Source organism: Carcharhinus amblyrhynchos, chromosome 11 (genome assembly GCF_965287045.1).
Source record: "Carcharhinus amblyrhynchos chromosome 11, sCarAmb.v2.hapA, whole genome shotgun sequence".
NCBI lineage: Eukaryota > Metazoa > Chordata > Chondrichthyes > Carcharhiniformes > Carcharhinidae > Carcharhinus > Carcharhinus amblyrhynchos.
Window position 1 is genome coordinate 40873744 of NC_137334.1, and position 27203 is coordinate 40900946.

The 27203-nt window shown below is 37.9% G+C and overlaps 1 protein-coding gene across 1 annotated transcript in view; it reads left to right on the forward strand.

Annotated features, from left to right (window-relative positions):
• The window catches only part of ttn.2 (titin, tandem duplicate 2), a 324032-nt gene that overhangs the window by 76848 nt on the left and 219981 nt on the right, over nt 1–27203 (forward strand). Inside the window, exons 45-73 of the mRNA XM_080198903.1 lie at nt 2983–3264; nt 3391–3669; nt 3798–4076; nt 4173–4451; nt 4560–4847; nt 7302–7580; nt 7800–8081; nt 8214–8492; nt 8626–8904; nt 10157–10435; nt 10545–10832; nt 11073–11351; nt 15889–16170; nt 16278–16556; nt 16703–16981; nt 17082–17360; nt 18276–18563; nt 18808–19086; nt 19273–19554; nt 19637–19915; nt 20092–20370; nt 20512–20790; nt 21119–21406; nt 22043–22321; nt 23424–23705; nt 24956–25234; nt 25411–25689; nt 26293–26571; nt 26705–26992. Of these exons, the coding sequence (XP_080055029.1) occupies nt 2983–3264; nt 3391–3669; nt 3798–4076; nt 4173–4451; nt 4560–4847; nt 7302–7580; nt 7800–8081; nt 8214–8492; nt 8626–8904; nt 10157–10435; nt 10545–10832; nt 11073–11351; nt 15889–16170; nt 16278–16556; nt 16703–16981; nt 17082–17360; nt 18276–18563; nt 18808–19086; nt 19273–19554; nt 19637–19915; nt 20092–20370; nt 20512–20790; nt 21119–21406; nt 22043–22321; nt 23424–23705; nt 24956–25234; nt 25411–25689; nt 26293–26571; nt 26705–26992 (8151 nt within the window). The remainder of the gene's footprint in view (nt 1–2982; nt 3265–3390; nt 3670–3797; nt 4077–4172; nt 4452–4559; nt 4848–7301; nt 7581–7799; nt 8082–8213; nt 8493–8625; nt 8905–10156; nt 10436–10544; nt 10833–11072; nt 11352–15888; nt 16171–16277; nt 16557–16702; nt 16982–17081; nt 17361–18275; nt 18564–18807; nt 19087–19272; nt 19555–19636; nt 19916–20091; nt 20371–20511; nt 20791–21118; nt 21407–22042; nt 22322–23423; nt 23706–24955; nt 25235–25410; nt 25690–26292; nt 26572–26704; nt 26993–27203) is intronic.

The window sequence follows — 27203 nt, forward strand, 5'->3', positions numbered from 1 at the left end:
AAAGCTATCTTTTTCTTAATTTTAATTAAACAGGCATTTGTCTTGAATATTCTCAGTTCCTCCAAATCAGATGACTATGTATTTGTCTGAAGACAATCTTAATCTTGTACAGTATAAATATTTTCTCCACGATATAATGAGAAATATTGAGTCAAGAGAACAAGTTAATAATGCAAATTAATGGAGTCTATCTGAATTAGGAAGTTGTTCTTTTAACACAGTCACGTTAATTACAAGTACTGTGCAGTTAGGATTGTGACAAATTCGTTGCATTTGGATTCAGGTTCACATAGCACATTTGTGTGAGAAATAAGACTGATGAGCTGCAGATGCAGATAAGTGCATGGAAACATGATGTTGTGGTGATAACAGAGATCTGGCACAAAGAGGGACAGGATTGGGTATTAAATATTCCTTGTTACAAGGTGTATGAGAAAGATAGGAAATGAAGGAAAGGAGGAGAGGCATTATTGATTAAGGAGAATTTTGCAGTGCTTGAGAGAAGGGATGTCACAGAGGGGTCAAAGGCAGAATCTATTTAGCTGGAACTAAAGAACCAGAAAAGATGCAATTACATTGCCCATTGTAGTCTATTGACAGTCAACAAGTGAAAAAGCCCCTAGGAAAGAAAAGAGTAGTTACAATGGGGGACTTTAATTGCCTGAATATAGACTGAAAGGCAGAGCGGGGAAAGATTCCCAACAGTTCATTCAGTTTAATTTTCTGTAGTAGTTTGTTTTCAGTTCAAAGAGAAAGGAGGCATTGCTGGATGTAATGCTCGGGAGTTAGTTGAGCCAGCTGGATCAAGTGTTAGTAGGGGAGCATTTAGGAGGTTATTGTATCGTGAAGCTCAATCTAGTGTGAGAATGATTAAATTGTACAAAAGGAACTTCAATGTGGTCAGGATAGATCTGGCCCAGATAAATTGTAAGCAACTGTCAGACAATGTTACAACAATGTAACTGAACAATTTAAATTTACTTTAAATAAGTAGCTGGTCAAGTATGCTCAAGGTGTATGTCCATGAAGATGAACACATGGGCAAACAAATGCAGAGCTCCAGAATGGTGAAAGGAATAGAGATTATGATGAAATAGGAAAAAAACGTGCGTATGGCAGATGTCAGATAGATAATACAAGTGAGAGCCAGACCAAATATAGAAGGGCCAGTAGGGGGTTGAAAAAACAAATCAGAGGAGCAAACAGAGTATGAGGAGAGACTGCCAGCTAACATAAAATGAATCCAAAAGTCCTCTCAAGGTATATAAATAGTAAAAGGATGGTAAGAGGAGGAATGGGACTGATTATGGTCCAAAAAGGGGATTTGCACATGGGGCTAGGGGACATAGGTGAGGTATTGAATTAATGCTTTGCATCTGGCCATATTGAGGAAGAAGACCCAGGTCATGATGAAAGAAGAGGGAGTTCAGACAGTTGAGAGTTTACAGTTGATAAGTAGGAGGTATTATGTAGGCTTTGTTTACTTAAAGTTGATAAGGCATTAGGACCAGATGAAATGCATCCAAGAATACAGAGGGAAGTCAGAGTGGAAATTGCAGAGATATGGCTATAATTTTCCAATCTTCCTTAGACTCCAGGTCAGCACATAGAAATCATAGAAACCCTACAGTACAAAAAGAGGCCATTCGACCCATCGAGTCTGCACCGACCACAATCCCACCCAGGCTCTATCCCCATGTCCCTACATATTTACCTGCTAATCCCTCTAAACTACACATCTCAGGACACGTAAGTGCAATTTTTAGCATGGCCAATCAACCTAACGTGCATATCTTTGGATTGTGGGAGGAAACTGGAGTACCCGGAGGAAACCCATGCAGACACGAGGAGATTGTGCAAACTCCACACAGACAGTGACCCAAGCCGGGAATCAAACCCAGGTCCCTGGAGCTATGAAGCAGCAGTGCTGACCACTGTGCTATTGTGCTGCCACCAATGACTGGAGAATTGCAAATGTTAAAACGTAGTCCGAAAAAGGGTACAAAGGCAATGTAGTGGGACAGCTTTTAATAATTCTATACAAAATTAATAGTCATTTGGACAAATGTGTGTTAATGAAGAAGAGCCAGTACAGACTTGTGAAGGGAAAATCATGTTTAGCTAACTTGTTTGAGATTTTTGATGAGGTTACAGAGGGTTGATGAGGGTAATGCTATTGATTTTGTGTACATGAATTTCCAAAAGACATTTGATAATGTTCCACTCAGTACACTTGTGAGCAAAGTTGGAACTCATTGGAAAAAGGACACAGTCGTATATGGATAAAAAGTTGGCTGAGCGACAGGAAGCAAATAAGAGTGGTGAACGGTTGTTCTTCAGATTGGAGGAAGGTTTGTAGTAGAGTTTCCCAATGATGCGTGTAAGGAGCCCTGTTCTTCCATTTATATTTTAATAACCCGGATCTTGGTCTACTGGACACGATTTCAGAACTTACGGATTCAAAGCTTGGCGAAATTGTGAACTGTAATGACAATAGTGTAGAACTTCAGAAAAACACAGACAGACTGATGGAATGGGCAGACAAATGGCGTTGAGAGTTAATGCAGGACCCGAAAATCCGTCTCTTTGTGTTTCTTTTATAATTTGCTTACTTCTGTTCCTTAATTTACCTTTTCAACAAAATAAATAAGGGAGTCAGATGCTAAGCAATTATTAAGTCAAGCATTCTGTTGATCACACACATTTTAAAATCAAGACCTATCTGAGCCTAAGTGTATTCAGTTTCACACTTCAGTTGCTGCTTTACATCTGTCACCAACTTAACTGTTTTTTATATATATAGATATGATTTTGCTTTTATCTTTGTTGAAAAATGGTTAAAAGCTTAAACACTAATATCACTAGTGATGATTAATATGGTGTATGTTATATCTTTAAATTTGTTTTAGTGATATTAGTTCTCTTCTTATAAATGCCTCTTCCTTGGCATTTCTTAAAATATTTCTTCAAACCTCCCTTCAGAACCACCTTCATTCGTTAAGAAGTTAGAACCATCATTGCTATTGAAACAAGGTGATTCAGTGCACTTGCAGTGCCAAGTGAAAGGGTCACCCGAAATCAGCCTTGCCTGGTACAAGAACAATAAGATTCTCAGTTCCTCCGAAAAGTACAAGATATCATTTGCTGACACTACAACTGTTCTTGAGATTCATGATTTAAATGTAGAAGATAGCGGGGATTATGTGTGTGAAGCACAAAATGAAGCTGGAACTGATAGCTGCAGCTCTGCCATCACAATCAAAGGTCTGTATGATGTTGTCATTGATTTCACATTAGGCAACATCATTGTTGCTTTCTCTCATCTCTTTGGAAAAAAATACTCGTTTAAAATAGAATGTTAGCATGGGATTTTTATGTTTTCCTTTGTAGAGCCTCCCTCTTTTATCAAAGCGTTTGAACCTACTGAAGTGGTAAAAGGTTGCGGTTGCACTCTTGAATGTGAGCTGGCTGGCACAGCTCCGTTTGACATTCTATGGCATAAAGACAGGAAGCCAATTCGAGCTAGCAAGAAGTACAAGATGACCTCCAAAGATGCTCATGCTTCTCTCCATATTAGCTTCTTTGAATCCTCAGACGTCGCTAATTATCAATGCACTGTTTCCAACGAAGTTGGAAAATGTCTTTGTGGCGCATCAGTAAAGTTAAAAGGTTAGTAATATTCTCAGAAAGTGAAGCAAATGCTTTCATCATCTACCAGTATAAGTAGATATTGAGAAATTAACAAAGTTCATTTAATGGATGGACCCAACCAATTCTATATGTTCATTTTAAATTAGAACCACCATCATTTGTGAAGAAGATTGAAAATACTTCTGCACTTTTGGGAAGCTCAGCTGTGTTTCAGTGCAGCCTAAAAGGCTCGCATCCTATTACAATAACTTGGCTGAAAGATAAAGACATTGTCACAGAAAGTGATAATATCAAAATTACGTATGAGAATAATATTGCTACTCTTCATATTGCTGCTGTTGAAATGAACAACAGTGGGAAATACACCTGTATTGCAGAAAATGAAGCAGGAAGTCAAAAGTGTCTGGCAACATTTGTTGCGAAAGGTCAGTTTGAGAATGGATTGGCACTTTTTATGCGAGACTCATGTTTTATGAAATTATGATGATTTTGTTAATGGCTACTGTTTCATTTTGCCATAGAGCCCGCAAATATCCTAGAGAAAGCTGAACCAATTAGTGTTACTGCGGGGGACCCAGCAACTTTGGAATTCACAATAGCTGGTACACCAGAATTAAAAATTAAATGGTTCAGGAATGGAAAGGAGCTGATATCCAGTAGAAAATACAAGACAAGTTTTTCAGACAAGGTCGCCAGCCTAAAGATCTTTTCTGCAGAAAATGAGGATAGTGGTGAATACGCTATTGAGGTCAAAAATGATGTGGGCAGTTGCAGTTGCAATACCTTTATTACTGTACTGGGTCAGTATCTAATAACCCAATTTTATATTTTCTTTGTTCATTGTAATGTTAAACATTGTTTGAATTTTGTTTTGGTAATCATACTGGTTTGTATCTTGTCTTGGACAGATCGCATGGTTGCACCCTCCTTCACGAAAAAATTACGAAAAATGACTAGCATCCTGGGTGCTTCTTTTAACATGGAATGCAAATTTTCTGGTTCTATCCCAGTCAGTGTATCTTGGTATAAAGATGACAGAGAGATATCAACCAGTGATAAGTACACAATTGCATGTCAAGACAACGTTGCTACTTTGACAATCAATCATTCAGAGATTGCAGATGGGGGAACTTACTCATGCAAAGTTACTAATGCTGCAGGAAGTGATGAATGCAGTGGAGTCCTAAGTATAAAAGGTTTGAGCAAATAATTAAATTCTGCTTCTGCACTGACGTTTTCTTTTGGGGTTTCTTTCTTGGCTACCTTCTTCCTCTCTTGAAGCTGTTGATGTCTTACCAAGGCATAATTCCATGCCATTTTTTTTGAACTTGTCCAACTGCCCATTACTTATGTGTGGAACTCAGCAAAGAATGTTGCTGGAATATTTGACTGTAGAAATTATCTATTCAGAGTCATAAGTTGTCTTTGCTCAATGTCTGTATGCACACAATTCTAGCCAGAGATTGGGAATGTGAACTTGTGTAATTTTTCCCTCCTGAACAATGATGCTCAGACCAATGATAATGAAATAACCACTGCCCTGGCTGTGGTCAACTAACACAGATTAGGAATTGAACCTTGTGTGTCACTAGTCACTGTTATTTGGCTATTTTCCAGATAAACTTGCTGAACAACCAGGGGACCCCCTTGAATGACTAAGAGTTAATTGCCAAAATGCTGTGAGTGAGCTACTCTCAGTTAACTGAGGTACCAGCAGTCTGTTAAGGCACAACACAAAAACTTGGAGCTGGAGTAGGCGATTTGGCCACTTGAGCTTGCTCCATCATTTGATAAGGTCTGATGGTAACCTCAATTTCGCTTTTCTGTCTGCCCCCCACCCCCCCCATAATCCTTGGCCCCTTTGTGTATCAAAAGTCTATTTAGTTTAGCTTTGAATATATTCGATGACCAGCTCCCTGCTCTCTAGGGAACAGAATTCGACAGGCTAACAAAATTCTGAGAGAAAATAAATTCTCCTTATCTCAGTCTTAAATTGGAGATCCCTTATTTTAAACTGTGCCCTCTAGTTCGGGCGGCATAGTGGTTAGCACTGCTGCCTCACAGCGCCATGGACCCATGTTCGATTCCTGGCTTGGGTCACTGTCTGTGTGGAGTTTGCATGTTCCCTCTGTGTCTACGTGGGTTTCCTCCAGGTGCTCCAGTCTCCTCCCACATTCTGAAAGACATGCTAGTTAGGTGCATTGATCCAAACAGGCACCAGAATGTGGCATCTAGAGGAATTTAACAGTAACTTCATTACAGTGTTAATGGAAACCTTTCTTGTGATTAATAAATAAACTTAACTTAGTTCCATACTGCCCCAGAAGAAGAAACATCCTCCCCACATCCACCTTGTCAGAATCATATATGTTTTAATAAGATCGCCTTTCATTTTTCCAAAATCCAACAGCTGTAGCCCCAACCTGCTCAATCTTTCTTCAAGGTAATCCCTTCATCCAAGGAATCAGTTGTCTGAACCCTCCCTGAATTGCTTCCAATGCAATTTTTTCCTTTCTTAAGTTAAGGAGACCAAAACTTCACAGAGTACTCCAGATGCAGTCTAACCAAAGCCTTGTCTAACTGCAGCTTCTTTTATACTGAATTCCCCTTGCATTCCATTTTCCTTCCTAATCACTAGGTGTGCCCAATTACTAACTTTTTGTGATTCATATGATCCATTGACTTCTTGAGTCTCTCGCCATTCAAATCATGGACTAAATTTTTCTTCTTCATGCCAAAGAGGAAAAATTCACATTTCCCAGCATTATTCTCCAAATTTTTGTCCACCCACTATCTAAATTCCCCTGTAGACAATTTATGTCCTCTTGGCAGCTTAATTTCCTACCTTTTATTGTGCCAGCATACAGTCCATCCCTTATCCAAGTCATTTTCATGAAAGCTCTGCCTTCTTAGCCTTGTCCCTCACCTGAGGAGTGGTGACTCTCAGATTGAATTACCACCAGTCAGCTCTTCCCCTGAAAGGGATGAGCAGCTGTGGACATCTGGGATTGTGGTAACTTGATCTTACCCAAAATAGATTGTAAATCGTTGAGGACCCAGCACTGGTCTCTGTGACACTTCACTAGTTACAATTTGATAATCCAAAAAAAATCTATTAATCCCTACTCTCTGTTTCCTGTTCACCAGCCAATTTTTATCCATGCTGATATGTTAATCTCTGCACCATATGCCCTTATCGAATGCCTTTTGGAAATCCAAGTACAACACATCAACTTGAAAATTACTTCATCAAAAAACTTTAGTTTATTTGGCAATCACAACTTCCCTTTCACAAAACCATGTTGACTCTGCCTGATTGTATTATGATTTTCTAAATTTTGTGCTCCTACTTCCTTAATAATAAATTCTCAATTTTTTCCTATGACAGACATTAAAGATGTTTTTCTCTCAGGGGATCATTGGCTTGTTAAATTTCCCATAGTTTCTTGAATTTTGTCTCACATGGGCAAGGTTCTTCTCCACGTATCACTTTACTCAACACTACAATGTTTTAGTACGTCATTGCACCCCAACATTAATCCCTGCAAATCATAAGGGAAGGAGGAAATGGGGGGAAAGCTTCCTTGCTTACTGCTGTCTATTCATTGATTATGCATTATTCATATGTTGTTTCTTTGAATGTCTTTTAGAGCCTCCCAGCTTTATCATAAAACCTGCTTCTGAGCATGTTCTACCTGGTTCAACTGTGAAGTTTAAGACTGTGGTGAATGGAACACCTCCAATGTCAATGAAGTGGTTCAAGGGTGATACAGAGCTTGTGACTGGTGGCACCTGCTTCATTATGAAGGATATTTCTACAACTTACCTTGAATTATTTTCAGTGAAATCTTCTGACAAGGGTGATTACATTTGTGAAATCAGCAATGATGCTGGAACAATTTCCTGCACCACAAGCCTCTCTGTAAAAGGTGACTTTTAAAATTTTCTTGTCTCTTTAGTTGTGTTTAGTTTTCTTAATATTTTCTTTGTTCTTTCTATTAAAATGTCACTAACATTGTCACGTATTCTCTTATTAATAGAAGAAATTGAAGTTATCATCTTTGAAGGACAGTAAACGTTTTTATCTTCTTGTCTTCATGCATCAATTTCTTTTAAATTCATTCTTTATAACATCTTGATCTTTATAGAACCACCAGTGTTTTTACGGAAACTAGAATCATCACAATTACTGAAAGTTGGTGATTCAACTCGGTTTGAATGTGAAGTGGCTGGCACACCTAAAATTAATGTTACTTGGTACAGGGAAGACATGCAAATTCTTCCCAGTGAGAAATACAGAATGTCATTTGTTAATGGTGTGGCCATTCTTGAAATTCTTGAGAGTGATGTGCGAGACAGTGGAGAATACAGTTGTGAAGCTAAGAATGAAGTCGGTACTGAGAGTTGCAGTGTCACTGTAACAATTAAAGGTCCGTGAATATATTTTGCTTCTAATTTCACAAATATAGGCTGCATTTACAAGCTATTTCTAACATTTAAAGTTTTACATGTAACTGCAAAGTGATATATTTTAGATTGAATTTATTATTTGTTCCTTTTAGAACCTCCATCTTTCATGAAAAAACTTGAATCTCTTAAGGCGCTCAAAGCCTCTGACATCATTCTTGAGTGTGAAGTGGCTGGCACAGCCCCATATGATGTTTCTTGGTATAAGGACAATAAGCAAATTAGGCCTAGCAAGAAGTACAAGGCAATCAATAAAAACTCGTTAGTTAGTCTACATGTTCTTAAATTTGATACAATAGACGTTGGTGAATATCAATGCACGGTATCAAATGAAGTGGGAGAATGTTCCTGCAGCTCTGCAGTGACTTTGAAAGGTCAGTAAAAAAAAAACAAACCTTTCTTTTCCATTAAATTACAATCCAGTCTTTTTCCACACTAATTGTCAAATGATTTTACAATGATTACTCAGCAGCATCCCATATTCATAATGTTTCATTTTAAAAACAGAACCTCCATCATTTGTTAAGAAGATTGAAAATATTACGGCACTTTTTGGAACTACTGCCATGTTTCAATGCATTGTGAAAGGTGCAAGCCCAATTTCTATAACCTGGCAAAAAGATAACGATGATGTGACAGAAGATGATAACACTAAAATATCTTTCGAAAATGACACAGCCACACTGACAATTGATTCTGTTGCAAGTCATCATGGTGGGAAGTTCATTTGTCAGGCAAAGAATGAAGCAGGAATCACAAAATGTATTGCAAATTTGCTAGTGAAAGGTTGGTTTAAAAATGATTGTGCATTGGAACTTCTTAAAAACTTGACTATTTTAATAATTGCATAAGGGCTGCCTTAAGGCAGCTGAATCCAGTAGTGTACAGTGCATGCTGAAATGTTTGGTCCACAAAAAAAGTCTTTAGGAAAATTAGGGATCAGAAATAACTGGAAAAATGATGACGACCTGGCACCCTCCATTATCACTGTGTATAAAGCTCAGCAACTTGTGGCAAGAAAGAGGTATGCCTTTAGCAAATTGGCATAAATTGTTGGATGATCTGCTCCTCCATTGGCCTCGTCAAAGTGGGAGCTTGCTGTCACTCGCCATGAGTGACAAAAAATTGGTGGATTTGCACCGCATGCATAAATTAGTCTTAAAATGCACACTTTGGGTTTGGATGTTGTCAATGATGTGATTAATGATCCTGAATTGAAACCTCAGTCTTTAATGCCCAGAAAGTGCTCAATTGAAATGATCAAATCTTGCTTGAGGTGGCTGATTATTCTTAGAGATTTTTTTTAAATGCTAAATTATATCTTTCCTCACTTTTGCTTTTGCTGTTTTTTTCTCAATCTGTCTCCTGGTCCAATTTTATTTTGCGTCTTTTTCTATTTTTGTTTCTAATTCAGTTCTATTTCATCCTAGTTCCCTCTGCGCCATTGTTTTGTTTCCTTATCTATTCCTAAATTTAATTTAATGAAGCAGGCCATTAAAGATGGACATCCTATACAATTATCAGTTTGCATTTCCAGCAATTTATCATGCAAAAATGTGAAGAGTATGTAAAAAACCAAATTTGCGGCAAATGCTTCGCATTGTGCCTTTCCAGCAATTTCTGAACAATTCTCCATTGAGTAGAGAAAATGGAATAAGAATATAATGCAACAATATCTGGAATCATGAAAATAACTGATTAAGTTAATATGAAGTTGATATAATTGAAGCAGAACGGTGGTCAAAAGAAAAAAATAGCTGAAAGAAATTCGACATGAATGTAAACCCACAAAATTGTCAATGCATGCCATTAATTAATGTTAAATGAGAAATTGGACAGTTGCACAAGCAGAATTTTCCATGACTTGAGAAAGGCATTTTCGAGTAGTATGATTTTTTTACAAGGTGTACTTGTGGAATTATGTGCATGGTTTAGCTGTAGCTTCAATAGTTTGGCTCAGTGAAAATAAAATTACGAAGGTCAAAATGGCCTATTCATGCTTCTTACATTCTTATCTTCTAACTTTTCTTTGTCATAGAACCTGCAAATATTATAGAGAAAGCAGAATCAATTAGTGTAACTGTAGGAGAGCCAGCAACACTGGACTGCATTTTTACAGGAACACCAGAAGTGAAAGCCAGATGGTTTAAAAATGGCGCAGAGTTGGTGACTGGTAGAAAATATAAAATCAGTCTTACTAATAAGGTTACAAGTTTGAAGATTCGGACTACTGAGAAGGAGGATAGTGGTGAATATACTTGTGAGGTTGCAAATGATGTTGGTAGCAGCAGTTGCAAAGCTTCTATAACAGTATTGGGTTAGTATTTTTGCTTTTCCATTTTGTTGCATTTACCATAAGTTTAAAAAGAACAGCTGATATTTTGAAAGAGATTATAGCTTTTCCTTTCCTACTATGTGTTGGACAGATCGCATAGTTCCACCATCGTTTAAAAGAAACTTAAAAAATATGGATGGCATCAAAACATCCTTTATTAAGATGGAATGCACGATCTCTGGCTCTCTTCCAATGGATGTGCTCTGGTATAAGAACAATCAAGAAATATCAGCTAATGAAAAATATAAATTTTCTTATCACGATAACTTGGCACAGTTGGAGATTCATCATCTAGAGTTGACAGATAGTGGAACTTACATTTGCAGAGCAACAAATGACGCTGGAACTGATGAAAGTAGCGGTGCCTTAACTGTGAAAGGTTGGAAATCTTGTCTTCAATCTCTTAAATGCTTACATGAATTAATTAGTTCACCTAGGATTTAGTTATCACAAACATCAGTTATTATGCAATTATTATTTGCTCTATTAAAAAACATGTTGAGTGTACCATAGGTTATACTTACATAGTTTTGTGATATTTTGCCATATCTTTTCAAAGTTTCTATTTCCCATGTATTTTCTTGCCATTATGACTGCAATTTTCCTTTGGTAATTTTAGAGCCTCCATATTTTACTGTGAAACCATTGTCCCAGAATGTTTTGCCTGGTTCCAAAGTGCAGTTTAGGAGCGTTATGAGTGGGACACCTCCAATGGCAATAAAATGGCTTAAAGACAATAAGGAGTTAACGTCTAGCAACTCACGTTACATTTCAAAAGAAGGCTCATCAAGTTTGCTACAACTGCATTCAGCTGAAGTTTCTGATACTGGTGACTACGTTTGTCAAGTCAGCAATGAAGTTGGCACAGAATCGTGCACTGCTCGTCTTTTTGTCAAAGGTGTGAATTATCTTCATGTTTCTGCACGTCATTTTACAAAGTTTATTGTCTTTCTTTAAAACATTATGGGGGGAATCATCCGGCCTCCCAGTGTGTGTTTCTTGGTGGTGGGGTGTGCAGTTCGCTGGTGGCGCAATTCACTGGTGATGCAATTCTCTGGTCCTGCTGCGGACAATGGGATTTCCCATTGATGTCACCCCATGTCGCCGCGGGAGGGGGTGCACTGCCAGCTGGACTAGAAAATCCCACGAGCATGCAAAGCTGGGAATGTCCCCCTATTTATAATCTTTATTTGAAAACTCTTTTTCTCTTTAGTTTTATTTGTGTACCTGTTGTAAGCCTATCTTTATAAGTTCAACCTGAATGTTCCTTCAATACTGTTGCATTCGATTTATTTCTCTGTGCAGTGAAAACTGTGATCTTACATTGTTTCCAGAGGTTTTGTCTTTTATGCCATGAATTGAGATTAGATCACAATGATTTGTGTTTAGAATTTAGCTGTTTAAGTATATATGAGAAACATTGTGGCCAAATTAAGGCACATCAGCCCATCAAGCCTGCTCTGCTATTGAATAAGATAATGGCTGATCTGATTATGACCTGAACTCCAATTTCCTGCCTGGACCCCCTTTAAATCATAATTCTGTTTAATCTTGCCTTGAATATAATCAGTGACCCAATCTCAACTGATGTCTGTGGGAGAGAATTCCTGATGGCACAGTGGTTAGCACTGCTGCCTCACAGTACCAGTGGCCTGGGGTTCGATTCTTGGCTTTGGGTCATTGTCTGTGAGGAGATGACACTTTCTCCTTGTGTCTGCATGGGTTTCCTCCGTGTACTCTGATTTTTCTCCCACAGTCTGAAATTGATAGGTTTAGAATCCTAAAATTTTATTCTGAACCCAATGATGGGTGTTCCTGCACCAGGAGAAGAGTGTGGTGATTCAAGATGGCCTCCAGCACCATCTGAAAGCCAGATGGTTAGGTTCATTGGCCATGCTAAATTCTCACTGAATGTACCCAAACAGACACCAGAGTGTGATGATTCGGTGATTTTCATTGTAATTTAGTTGCATTGCTAACATAAGCCTACTTGTGACACTAATAAATGAAAAAGAATTAAAACGCCTGAGAGAAAAATTTTTCCTCATTTCAAGCTTAAATGGAGACCCTTTATTTTTAAATTGTCATTTTTTTAGATTCCTCCATGAGGTGGCACCTTTACTGGCATCTATCAAATGTCTTTTAGGAATCTAAGTACATTACATCTATTGGTATCTCTTTAGCCATTGTATTGTTACATTCTGTTGAGACTTATGAAATATCTCCTTAAAAGCCTGCTGCTGCTTTTCTTTCGTCTTACTTTTTAACCTTTTCACAACTCCACCTAAGGCAACTCTGTCTTCACACCCTTTTCATTACTTAAGTTTAAGATGGTCTTCGTTGTAACTTCATAGTAACTTCATTGCAGTGTTAATGTAAGCCTACTTGTGACACTAATAAATACATTTTAAACTTTAATAAATAAACTTTAAACTTCTAAATTTTAGAACTCTAGTTTCAAACTCACATTTCTAACCCTGAATTGGATATTAAATTATTTTATGTTATGATCAGCTTCACTGACAGAATGAGGTCATTCATTAATTCCATCTTGTTACACATTACCAGATCTAAAATAACCAGTTCTTTGGTTCCTTCCAGAGCACATTGTTCTAAAAGAAACTTTCTAGAACCTATGCACGCACCCTGCAGATCACCTTTGCCAATTTGATTAATCTAATCCACATAAAGGTTGAAATCTCTCATGATTATCACAGTGCCTTTCTCATAAGCCCCCTCTATTTCTTGATTTAGAGGCTATAATTCATAATTCTACAATGTATTGGCTGTGAAAGGGCTTAAAAACAAATGCAACAGTGACTTATTTCCTTTGCTATTTCTCATCTCCATCCAAACTGATTCTACATCATGATCCTCCCAAACCAAGATCACTTCTCACCACTGTACCAATCACATCCTTAATTAACAGAGTCACCTCATTTCATTTTCCTTTCTTCGCTTCTTCCAAAATGTCACACATGCTTGAATATTTGGGTCTCAGCCACAATCACTTTGTAACCAGGTCTCTGCAATGACTATTATAGCCTATTCATTTAATTCTAATAGTGCTATGAATTCATCCATCTTGCTGTGAATGCTGAATGCATTCAAATAAAAAGCCTTCAATTTTGAACTTCTATTACTTTTTCTTACTCTGACCTTATTTGCCTGCGCACTCTTGTGTTTCTCTGCTCTGCCCCTTCCTGCCACTCTCTGGTATTCGTCATCTGTCCATTCTCATTAATTTTCCAAACTTCCCCCCCCATGTGCTCTTCTTCCCCTTCCCCCAATATTTAGTTTAAAATCCTTTCTGCAGCTTTATTATAGGATTCACTAGAGCACTGGTTCCAGGTGCAGGTTGTTACAACAATACAAAGTACCTAACAAGCCATGAATTGGAACACATTTACCCCACACCAATATTTGAGCAATACATTCAACTCTCTGATCTATTCACACAAATTTGTTTGTGGTGAAGGGGATAACCTAGAAACTTTTACTTCTGCGGATCTGCTTTTTAATGTAGCTCCAAGCTGCTCATACTCACCGAGCAGAATCTGTTTCTTTGTCCCACCAATGTCTACCATGTGGATCATGACAACTGCGTCCCTCCCCTCCAACTCAAGTTGCTCGTCAACTCCAAAAAGCTGCCCTTAACTTTCATTTTTGCTTAGAAAAAGTGGTTGCATGAAGCCCTATTCTCCTTTTGTGCTGTTGTCAAATGTGAGTACATTTTCTGCAATCAGGAATAAGTTGCATGACAATTGTACTTTGTGGCAAGTTCCTCTAAAACAACCAGCAATTATAGCTGTGGGGTGGAAGAAGAAAAAAATGTAAGTGAATATTAAATCAGTGGAAATTTTTACAACCGGGGGGAGGAGAAGTGAGCTTTATTCAACCTCCTCAGATAGTTGCAATAAGTGTTTTTAAAAAATTATCCCCCTGGATGTTTTTTCCAATCCAAATGTACTTATTTCTTATTAAGGAGCCAAAGAAACAATAAGGGCAAAATCCTCCCTTTTTGAGACAAAGTGCTGTGGTGAGGGTGGAAACAATAAGCGTTTCCCGCTGTGGCAGCCAATGGGAAACATACCAGATCTTCCGGCCCCGACCTTATTAATTATGCACCTGGGTGTTTCATGCTGCTCTTGTTTATTAAATAATAAAATACATAATGATACACATAGCATCAGAAGTAAGAAAAGTTAGAGTCAAAATAGAAGTTACAGAAATATATGATTGTTATTTGTTTGTCCATGAGATGTAGGTATGCAGCTATTTGAAGTTAGGTGGTTTCTGGTAGAATTCTGGAGTTGACTTTATTCAGGATTGCATGCTGTCAAAGACACCCTGGCTTGGTTCAGGTCTGCACTTTGTTGAAGACTCCCTTTTAATTTCAGAGTGAGTGATGTTTCCTCCTTGAGACGTGTACTTACAGACTTTGGGAGGTTGAATTGAATCAAAGTACACGTTCACAATTTAACCCCATTTTAAAGCCAAATAAATTCTTCCCTTTTATATTCTCACTTTAAGTTCCTGTGCTTGCATTTATAGTGTAAACTTTCTATGAAACTTCCCCTCATTAACCCCTTCTATTTCAGCCCTTTTCTCTCTTTCAATTTTTATCTCTCAACCTTTTTCTTATCCATGTCTTCTCAAGCCCTTCTTTCTCACTTGTTTCCCTCTCTTATCCCAACTTTCTCTGAATTAGTGGATGGGATTTTCCACGCAACCTGCTATGTGTTTCATGGCAGCGGAGTGGCCTGCCATTGGCCAGCGCTCCTTTCCACAGCGAAACCTGTGGTGGGAGTATGATGTTGGTAGGACCGTAAGATCACATTGCCATAACCATACAGAAAGCTCCAGCCCTAGGCTTTCCTAGTGCTCCTCTCCTCCTCACCCCCCGAATTTCATACATCATTGGCAAACCATTTAATATGCACGTGGCTGGGATTCACAAACGTAAATCTGGCTGTATCCTGGAACCTGTTTCTCAAATGAAGTGGAGAATTGGTTAAATGTAATTTAAAAGACTCAATTTATTTTTAAAACAAAACATTTTTAACTTTAAGACTTTTGAGTTAGTTTTTGCTCTGTTTATGAAAATTGCTCACATTTGAATGAGCATGAATTTTCTGATGTTGCTCCAAAATGACAATGATCCGCAACATGATAGTTATGTGATGATTTGTCAACATGTAATCTTCCAAGAAAATTGTGGAAATGTTTGGAGAATTGTAACGCACGCCATTTAAAGTAAGGTTGATTGGAAATCAAAACCAATCAATTGTTTTCATCATAGTATATTTCTGATTATTTGGAGATCATTCTGATTATCATCAATTTTTATTTCACACATCCATTACCTTCAGTTGTGTGCACTTAAAATCTTTGGCTTTCTTTTCATTCGATTCAATAAATGTTACATTTTATAGAGCCTCCAAAGTTCATTAAGAAGCCAGATCGTAACGTAACGTTGAGAAATGGAGCTTCAACAAGTCTTGAGTGTACACTAACTGGCTCGCCTGAAATCAAAGTTACCTGGTGCAAAAAGGAAAGTGAAATTCAGCCCAGTGACAACATTAGGATGTCATTTGTTGATTCTAAATCGATCCTTGAGTTGATTGATGTCAGTGTTGAAGACAGTGGACTTTACAGTTGTAAAGCAGAGAATGAAGCAGGTTTTGACATTTGCAATGTGATGGTTGCAGTTAAAGGTGTGTAGTCATAAAACACATTGAAACCAAATTTGACCTTTTTCAAAAAGTGCTTCCAGCCTGGTGAGGTTCTAAATTGTTTTGCTTTGCTTGGTCTTTTTTTATAGAACCACCTTCTTTTAAAAAGAAACTCGAACCTGGTGAGGTAGTCAAAGGCAACGATAGCCATCTTGAATGTGAAGTGGCTGGTACAGGTCCATTTGATGTTGTTTGGTATAAGGACAATAAGCAAATCCGACCTAGTATAAAATTCAAGATGTTCATTGGAAAATCTTTATTTAGTCTTTCTATTCAAAAATTTGATAACTCGGATGTTGGTGAATACCAGTGTGAAGTGAAAAATGAAGTGGGAAGTTGTTCTTGCGTTACTGGAGTCAAATTGAAAGGTCAGTTATCAAGTACTGATCATTTTCTTTTTAGGCATTTTCAATACTTCTATTTTGCAATTCATTCTTTTTTTCAGCTTTAGCATAAATGAATGTCAAGTGTCTGATTTTATAACTAATTCATAAAACTCTTAACTTTATATCAGAACCCCCTTCCTTTGTGAAAAAGATTGAAAACATCACAACATTATCTGGAAGTGTCGCCACTTTTAGCAGCCAAATAGAAGGCTCAGCTCTCATATTTGTTACATGGATGAAGGACAAGGATGAAATCAGAGAAGATGATTATATTAAAATATCTTTTGAGAATGGTATTGCTACACTGCAAATTGCTTCTGTTGGAGCAAATCACAGTGGAAAGTATACATGTCAAGCCATGAATGATGCAGGAACAGATAAGTGTTTTGCCACTTTGTTAGTAACAGGTTAGTATGAGTGACACAACAATTCTGAATTTCAGTAAAGTGTCACGTATGGAAACAACTTCTTACTTCACCAATTGAGGAAGTATGATTTTTCTTGCAGAATCTGCACAAATCATAGAGAAGCCACAGCCATTAAATGTCACTTCAGGAACTACAGCAATTTTAGAATGCATTGTTGCTGGTACTCCAGAACTAAAAGTAAGATGGTTCAAGAATAAAGCTGAATTGATATCCAGTAGGAAATGTAAAATGACATTTGTGAACAAGGTGGCAATCCTAAGGGTTCTGTCTGTTACTAAAGAAGACAGCGGGGAATATGATTTTGAAGTCCAGAATGAGTTTGGAAGCAGCAGCTGCACAACTTCATTGACAGTACTAGGTTGGTGTTTCTTTTGTTCGAGCATGTCAAAAAAGAAACATAGAACAAAGAACTCAGTACGATTTTAGAATACTTTGCATGAGAAAGTTATATTTTAAATGTACTGAAAACATTTTGTCCTTCTAAATATGTGCAGTTCGTTTTAGACAACATCTTAGTCACATCTTCAAGTTAATGTAATAATTGGCTTCATGGTTTGAGCAACTAATTAAATATTACAGCATCTATTAGTAAAACATGTCAAAATTTTAAGGGTAAATTTGAACTAGTGGGCACATTGTTGTTTCAGTGAGGGGACCAGCCATCCGATTCCTCAGGCAGGAGGCTCAGTCTATAACCCATTTTAAGTGCTAGGCTTCATTATTATGACTAGGCTGCCTGCTCTCAACAGGTGTTCTTCTGCATCTTGCTGGTTGAGGACCAGTATACTATTGGGTATATCTACAGGCTTATCCAACTGGCAAAACGGTAGATCCAGAGAGAAGTTAATAATCATGGGGTTGGATTACATAGATCCCAGGCTGACAGTGTCCCACATTATTATTGTTGAACTTAGAAGAGCACTTCAGTTCTACTGATACTACAGCCCCATCTGCTGCACGACTCATAGTAATGGTGCAGAGCATGTACATCACACTTCCTATCCAGTAGCCTGTAAGATGACTTCAAAGTTCCAAGTGTATCATCAGGTCACAGTCTGCATAAATTAATGGCTGGCCTGCTTGGTTTGGGTGTGCGCATCAGATACCTTGTAACGGCCTACAGAAAAATTGGAAGTGGAACAGGAACAAGGCAGGAAGTCCACCACCTCTATTTTAACTCCATTACCTCCTGTTTCCACCAGATGGAATGAGTATGCAGCTCCCCTTTGATATTCTAGCAGACAAGCCATTTTTATTATTCTTTATTGGACAGATCGAATAATTGCTCCATCCTTCACAAGAAGTTTGAAGAAAATGGATAGCATCTTGGGCACATTGATGCACATGGAGTGTAAAGTGTCTGGTTCTTTACCAATAAGCGTTTCTTGGTATAAAGACAACAAAGAAATAGTGACTGGCAATAAATATAAAATATCATTTGAAGAAAACACAGCACTTTTGGAGATCAAAGAACTTGAAATCACAGATGGTGGAAATTATTCATGCAAAGCAACGAATACTGCTGGGAGCACTGAATGCAGTGGATTCTTAACGGTGAAAGGTTCGAAAATCTCTTGACTCCAAACAATTTCTATTTCAAGATGCATCAAATGCTGGTTTTCCAGTTATAATATCCATTTTTTCTCTTCTCTTGAACATTTAGATAAATTGTGTTTTTCACTTCTTGAAATACTTTAACACATCTTCATTAAAATGCATGGAAGATGTAACTAATATTAAATGTTTTGGCTTTATTTTTACTTTATCTGACCTTACCAAACAATATTTTCTTAAATAACTTCTAGAACCACCACATTTTATACAAGAACCAAAGTCCCAAGCAATTGCACTTGGTTCCACAGTGCAGTTTAAGAGTGTTGTGAAAGGAACTCTTCCATTGGTTGTCAAGTGGTTCAAAGCTAATAGGGAGTTGAAACCTGGTCCAAGATGTTTCATTTGGAATGAAGAAACAACACACTTCTTTGAACTAATGTTAGCTAAAACCACTGATGCTGGTGTTTACAGCTGCCATCTCAGCAATGATGCTGGTTCTGTCACAAAAACTGCCGAAGTTTTTATTGAAGGTTTGCAACTCTTGCCAGTCTTATTGGGAATTAATTTTTAAGTGACATTTTTAAATGTTACATTTCTTTCCTAGTTATCTTAAAAAAAGAGTAAATTTTATTCTGAGATGATTTTTCTTATATTTAAGAGATGCAAGTTTAGTTTGTAATTCCAGTATTCAGTTTCATTGCATTTACTTTTCTCAGAGCCTCCAAGTTTTGTTAAGAAGCCACCTCCTACAACAGCACTGAAACAGGGAGAGCTTGCACATTTTGAGTGCAAAGTAAAGGGTACGCCTGAAATCACAATTACCTGGTACAAAAATAACACTGAGATCCATACCGGTGAAAAATACAAGACATCATTTCAAAACACAGTGGCTGTTCTCGAGATTGTTGATGCAAGTGTGGAAGATATTGGAGAATATTCCTGTGAAGCACAGAATCAAGCTGGTGATACCAGCTGCAACTTTGTGGTTCAGGTTAAAGGTGTGTAAAATGTTACCCTAAAGAAGAGTTAATTTTTGGTGTTTAATTGCTTACTAAAGGAGATTGTTATTTTACTCTTCAGAATCTCCAACATTTGTCAAGAAACTTGAACCTGTTGATGTAGTTAAAGCCTGTGATATTACTCTTGAATGTGAGGTGACTGGTACAGCTCCCTTTGAAGTTCTGTGGTATAAGGACAATAAGCAAGTTCGACCGAGCAAAAAATACAAAATGACCTTTGAGAATTCTTTAGCCAGTCTTCGCATTCTTAAGTCTGATGCCTCTGATGTTGGTGAATACACATGTACAGTAAAAAATGATGTGGGAAGTTGTTCCTGCAGTTCCACAGTCAGTTTGAAAGGTCAGTTATCGCCTATTATAAGAAAATATCTTTTTTTTTATTTACAGCGCCAGTTATCATTTATTGGAGCATGCTTTGCTCAGTGATTTATACAAACATTTTTTAACATCAAAGTTTTTTAAAATGCTCACTAGAAACAGTTAAATATATTCATATTACCATTTGTTTTGAACTAGAACCCCCAGGCTTCATAAAGAAGATTGAAAATATCACAACGTTGTCAGGGAATTCTATTGTATTCCAATGCCTAGTAAGAGGCTCAACACCTATTCATGTAACTTGGATGAAAGACAAAGATGATGTCAAAGAAGATGGTAACATATCATTATCTTTTGAAAATAATATTGCTGCTCTTCAAATACATTCTGTTGGAGAAAATCATGCTGGAAAATATACATGTCATGTCAAGAATGATGCAGGAGCTGAGAAATGTTTTGCCACCTTGTTAGTAGCAGGTCAGTACGACATTAGCTTATTTGTACTTTCCACTTCAAAGTTTTTGCTAATTGCAAGTGCTCTCAAATTCTTTGTTGTGCATCAACTAAAATGAGATTCATACAAACAATACATTGAAGAGATGTTTTTCTCCTTCGTAGAACCAGCCAAAATCACAGAACAAGCGCAGTCAATCAGTGTGACTGCAGGGAATCCAGCAAGCTTGGAATGTACCGTTGTTGGTACACCAGAACTAAAAGTTAAATACTTTAAGGATGGTAATGAAATGGCACCTAGCAGAAAACACAAATTCAGCTTTGAGAATAATGTGGTCAGCCTAAAATTTCCTTCTGTTTCCAATGATGATACTGCTGAATATACTTTTGAGGTCAAGAATGAGTTTGGCACCAGCACCTGTAAAGCTTCGTTGTCCGTAATAGGTTAGTGCATTATTTATAATAAAAATTTACCAGATAAATATACAGTGTTACTTAAAAGTTTTGTTTGCAGAGCAGAGAAATACTGATCATAAGGATCATAAACGTATGTAACAATCTTATTGTTGTAACTTTTTTTTATCGACTCCAGTTATGATGGGTGTACACAGATTAGTCATTTCAGTATTTAAAACAAGTTTTGTCGCACTTTTACTGTTGAAATCATTATGTCCTATTATAAACAATCACAGTGGATTTTACCAATTTAATGCATTTGCAAATATTTACCTTAAGTTGACTGGCTGTGCTTTCGTCACTTTATCTTGGACAGATCAACTAATCCCTCCATTGTTTACAAGAAAGTTACGGAAAATGGATGCTGTTTTAGGATCTTTCGCACATATGGAGTGCAAAGTTTCTGGTTCACTTCCAATAAGCTTTACATGGTATAAGGATTTCAAAATAATTACATCTGGTCAAAAATACCAAGTGTTATGCCAAGATAACACAACAACATTGCAAGTTAATGAACTAGAATTTTCTGATCACGGAACTTACATTTGCAAAGCGACCAATTCAGCGGGAAGTGCTGAATGTAGTGGTATCTTAAAAATAACAGGTTTGAAAAATGAACTTGCTTTATTTCATCTCTTGTCCTAGCTTTTGCATTTACCTGCAGCAATTAAATTTCTGATTTTTGCCAGATGCCCAGCAGGGAGCTGAATCCTTAAGACCTGCCAGGGGTTGAAGTGGGTATGGACAGGAGTTGAAAATACCAGTGCTCAAATCCGGTCTGCTTTTGTGGTCCTGATCCTGGCACCGGACATTTGCACCTAATTGTGTTTGGGGCAGTTAAGGCTATCCGTGCTCATGAATCGTATAGCCAAGTAGCTTTGTGAAGAGTCTTTCTAAGCACACTTAACTAGATTTAACTGTTCGGAAATTGGATCCATTAGCAAGCTGGATAGGCAGTTGGAAACCTAGAGGTTTTCCCAATCTGCCTGCGAAGGAACTTCAATTCCACCGCCACCCTTCCAGCCAATTTAGAGGAAACCCCGGTAAGAATCATGAGTGAATACACCCCCACCCCCGGCTACCAAGGGAAGATTCAGAAAACCCAGCCTATATAAATGCTTAAAATGCAGTTCATAATAAGGGGCAGGTCAGCTATTTTATTTTTATTTGAGCTTTATGCAATATAAACATATGCTATAGAGATCCAGTTGTATTATTCTTTTTTCCATCTGAATTTTAGAACCACCAAGTTTTATAGAAAAGCCTGTAGCCCAGGAAACTCTACCCGGTTCCACAGTACAGTTTAGAAGTGTTGTGAGAGGAACTGCTCCACTTTCTGTAAAATGGCTGAAGGATGGCAGGGAGCTGATTTCTGGTGCTGACTGTTCCATTTTAACTGAAGGTTCAACAAGTTTACTCGAGTTATTTTCAGCTAAAGTGTCTGATTTGGGTGACTATACTTGCGAAATCAGCAACAAAGTTGGCAGCGCCACTTGTACAGCAAGACTATTTGTCAAAGGTGTGTATTTTAGGTTCGCTTGTGGAATATTGTTAAAAATTCCGTCTTTGACCAGTTTGAAAACTTTGCTTTGGTTTGTTACATGCTTTTCTCTTGTTGTCACTCTTAATGTTACTATTGAGCTTTGTGCTATCTTCCTTTGCTCTTTTATATGCTGCATATATTTCATTGACAGTGATTTAATTCTCTCCCCTGGAAACAGGATAGGGATGATTTGGAGATGCCAGCGTTGGACTGGGGTAAGCACAGTAAGAAGTCTCACAACACCAGGTTAAACCTGTTGGACTTTAACCTGATGTTGTGAGAGTTCTTACTGTAACAGGATAGGAGGCAGGAGACCCATTTAACTGCATAAGAAAGTGCAGGTTGGAAACCACTTTGTCTTTTTGTGTCATCCCAATTAAGTCTGGAGAAGAAAAGCCTGAAGACAGCCTTCCCTCCTGAAAGGCCCTTGTGTGACTATTTCCAGGCCTAATCGCCCTGCCATTGTTATTTAACCAGCAATAAACAGCAGCCACAACATGTTTATTTGTGTTGTGGTTCACGAGGTAACCCTGCCAGATATCTTGTAGTCTGATGGAACTGGGGTCCCTGGAATCACTTCTATTTGGGCAGCCCCTTCCCAATGGAGATAACTGCTTGAGGCATGGGCCATGTACCCCACCCACCTATACTAACCCCCCTCCACCATCCCACAGAGGAACGTCCCAGTGAACCTTCCCCATTTACCTTGTTCCTGGGGCTTCTTTGCTGAACCTCTGCCTGGACCTCCTGTGATAGCAGCGGCCAGTGTTCCTGGTGGCAAAAAACTAGTGCTCCTCTGATTAGCTGACAGCACTCGGGGGGTGGGGGGGTGTGGGAATTCCTTCTGAGGACAGTGGACAGCCCAGGCCCAACTCAGATCCAGTGCCTGAATGGTAGTACATTGGGCTTGAGGAGTAGAGCATGGAAATATCACAGTAGGGTTGCCACCAGCTCTCCCAAGGGGAGGCAGGCACCACTGCTCCGAGCATTAAATTTTGCCTATTTTCCTTTATATGTTGCATGAATTTATTCCTGCCTTTTACTCTTGCAATGAAATTTACCACATTTTCTTCTCTAGAACCTCCATATTTCATTAAGAAGTTAGATCCTGCAGCAATATTTAAAAGAGGAGAAACAGCAATTTTTGAGTGCAAAGTAACTGGCACACCTGAAATCAAAATTTCTTGGTTCAAGCATTATCGTGAGATTCATGCTACTGAAAAATACAAGATGTCATTTGTTGATTCTGTGGCAATCCTTAAAATCACTGATATAAGCCTGGATGACAGTGGGGATTATTTCTGTAAAGCACAAAATGAAGCTGGCAGTGAATCTTGTGAGATTAAAGTTGCAGTGAAAGGTTTGTAAAAAATTCTGGTTACATTTTCCATTATAAGTAAATTAGCCTTTCTGGAAGTGTTGCAAGTTCCTATTGTACATCTACGGAATATGTGGGAATCTTGACTTAGCAACCTAGTTTCTTGTATCTTTTCAATTATGGAGTAGAAATTAATTCTGTGCGGAAAGCTGGCAGGTGGAGACAATGTACACATTTTTGTCGGAAGCCGGGAAGATTTTATCTCGTACTAGCTATTCAGTCACTTGCTGCCTGAACTGTGCCAAGATTTCCACTTGTTGGTGGTGTTCCTATCAAAATCCAGTGGATGCCTCACTCACTGCCAAAGTCAGTGGGAAATGTCAAGAAAATGGAAATGTGCCTGTCTGTTAACAACTCCCCCATTACTTCTGATGGGGTTCATTAAAGTTCCCCTTCTATTATTTTATCCTCGTTACAATCATTTACATCAATTTGATTTGATGTGGATTGTTGGTGCTTTTGAAACCTGTCATACAATCATAGAATCCTACAGTGCAGAAGGAGGCCTTTTTGCCCACTGAGTCTGCACTGCCTATAATCCCACCTAGGCCCAATTCCCATAACCCATGCATTTAGCCTCACTAGTCCCCCTGACACTAAGGGGAAATTTAGCATGGTCAGTTTATCTAACCTGCACATCTTTGGATGAGACTGAATTATAAAGTAAGTGTGAGGTTCATTTATTTTAAACTATTTGGTGCTCTTTAGTTGTCATGTTGGCACAGTGCTTAGCACTGCTGTCTCACAGCACCAGGGACCTGGGTTCAATTCTAGCCTTGGGTGACTGTGTGGAGTTTGCATGTGCTCTCCGTGTTTGCATGGGTTTTTTTCCAGGTATTCCGCTTTCCTCCCACACTTCAAAGATATGCAGGTTAGGTGGATTGGCCATGCTAAATTGCCCCTTAGTATCCCAAGGTATGTAGATTAGGGGAATTAATGGGTAAGTATGTGAGATTACAAGAATAAGGTCAGGATGGGATGCTGTGTTGGAGAGTTGGTGCAGACTTGATGGGCCAAATGACCTCTTCCTTCCCTGTAAGGATTCTATGACTAATCTGCATTAAACATTAACCGAAGCAGAAAATGTCCATGTTGGTTTATTTTCCATAATTATTCATCGGACATTTTACTGAAAATCGGTTGAGAATTTTTAGTATCAGGGAGTCACTTTGCAGAACTTGGATTTTAGGAGCAAGTAATTTGTAAATCATGTTGTGTGTTTATTTTCATAGAACCTCCCACATTTACGAAGAAGTTTGAACCAGTTGAGGTAGTAAAATCAACTGATGTTACTCTTGAATGTGAGGTGGCTGGTTCAGGTCCCTTTGAAGTTCTGTGGTGTAAGGACAATAAACACATTCGACGCAGTAAAAAATACAAAATGATCTCTGATGCTTCTTTAGTCAGTCTTTGCATTCTAACGTCTGATAGCTCAGATGTTGGTGAATACACATGTACGGTAAAAAATGATGTTGGGAGTTGCTCCTGCAGTTCTACAGTCAGTTTGAAAGGTTAGTGGCAATCCAGTTCTCCTTAGTAATTTATGTGGATGTAGTGTGGTATCTGCATGTTGTAATTTTCCTGTATCCCATTACTGAATGGCTTGAAACATAAAACATTTAATAATTAAACATTCATTGATTACGTATAAGTTATAACAGGTCATATTCTCTTTACTTTGAACCAGAGAGACCAACCTTCGTGCAAACAATAGAAAATGCAACAGTATTTTCTGGAAATCCTGCTGTATTTCAATGTCTTGTAAAGGGCTCAGTTCCAATAACTACAAGCTGGAAAAAAGATGGCAAACGTGTTAAAGAAGCTGATAATGTAAAAATGTCCTTTGAAAACAATGTTGCCACATTGCAGATTATTAAAGTTGAAGAAAAAGACAGTGGAAGTTATATGTGTCAGGCAAAGAATGACGCAGGAACTGCAAAATGCGTTGCTGCATTGGCCGTAATGGGTTAGTAGCAAGTAATAAACACCGGTGTTGTTCACAAGCTGTTGATCTCAGTTTCATGACATTTAATTTTCTTCATAAAATTATTTTTAGATTTATACATTAATTTTGTGACCATCCAAGTTACCAATGTTATAACTGGCACTGGGAACATTTTCCACGTGGAACAGTTATTATTAGAAACAAACACTCAAATATGGCACTATTAAATACGAGATATGGTTCCTCAACCATGCCCCCTTAACATATCTCTGATAAACTCTTGGAAGAGTTCTTCCACTTCATCCATGTGACTTTTGTCCATTAACCTCATCATCAATGTTGTGGCATCTCTAAATGAGATTGTTGACTTAATCCCCAGATGGGGACAGTTTTGCCATATGAGCACAAACCATTGTGAGCTCTATGGAGACCATGCAAAGGCATTTCACATGAAACACATACAGAAAGATTGACTGACATTGCAGAATTTTTACCAGATCGACCCTAATTTTGCGTCACCAAACCCATTGTACAGGCATCTCTCACCAAAATGTCTTAAAGTAGCAATCTTTGCACCAATAATGTACAGTTCCCCTGATGCAAATAATCTAACTCTTCCTGCAGAACCTGCGAATATCATAGAAAAAACAGAGCAACTCACTGTGTCTTCAGGAAACCCAGCCATTTTGGAATGTACTGTAGCTGGTACACCAGAGTTAAGCGTTGTGTGGTTCAAAAATGGAAAGCAACTGGAATCAAATAAAAAATATAAAATGAGTTTTGTGGATAAGGTGGCCAGTCTAAAAATTCTGTCTGGTGAAATGGATGACAGTGCTGACTATACTTTTAAAGTTCAGAATGAGTTTGGAGCCGACAGCTGCGATATTTCTTTGACAGTATTAGGTCAGTGATTAATTTGTATTGAAAGCTTTGATTTCATGAAGCAATTATTTTAAAACCAAATCTTATCACCAAGTTTGAAACAATTGACTTCTTAAAATCATTTTGTTCTTTTTCTTTCCTTTGTACTGGACAGAACAAATAATTGCTCCATTGTTTACAAGGAAATTAAAGGAAATGAGTAGTATTTTAGGATCTTTTGTACGAATGGAATGCAAAGTTTCTGGTTCTATTCCCATGGACGTTACTTGGTATAAAGAGGGCAACAAAATATCGGCTAGTAACAAATACAAGATGTTATTTCAAGACAATATGCTGTCTTTAGAAGTCAATGAGTTAGACATTTCAGATGGTGGATATTATACTTGCAAAGTGGCAAATTCAGCAGGAAAGGATGAATGCAGTGCTGTCTTAAGTATAAAAGGTTTGAAAAATTGCTTTGTCACATTTCCTTCTTATTGATCGTCTAAGAAATGTTTCTTTCTTTATCAAAATAGCCAATTGATTATTCTTCACTTCAATACCGAAGTAACTAAATAAACCTATCAAATTTCATTTTGCTAAGTTCTTAAATATTAGCATGTACTATTCATAAAATTGTCTTCAACCTGATCATTTCTAGTAGTTTCCATATA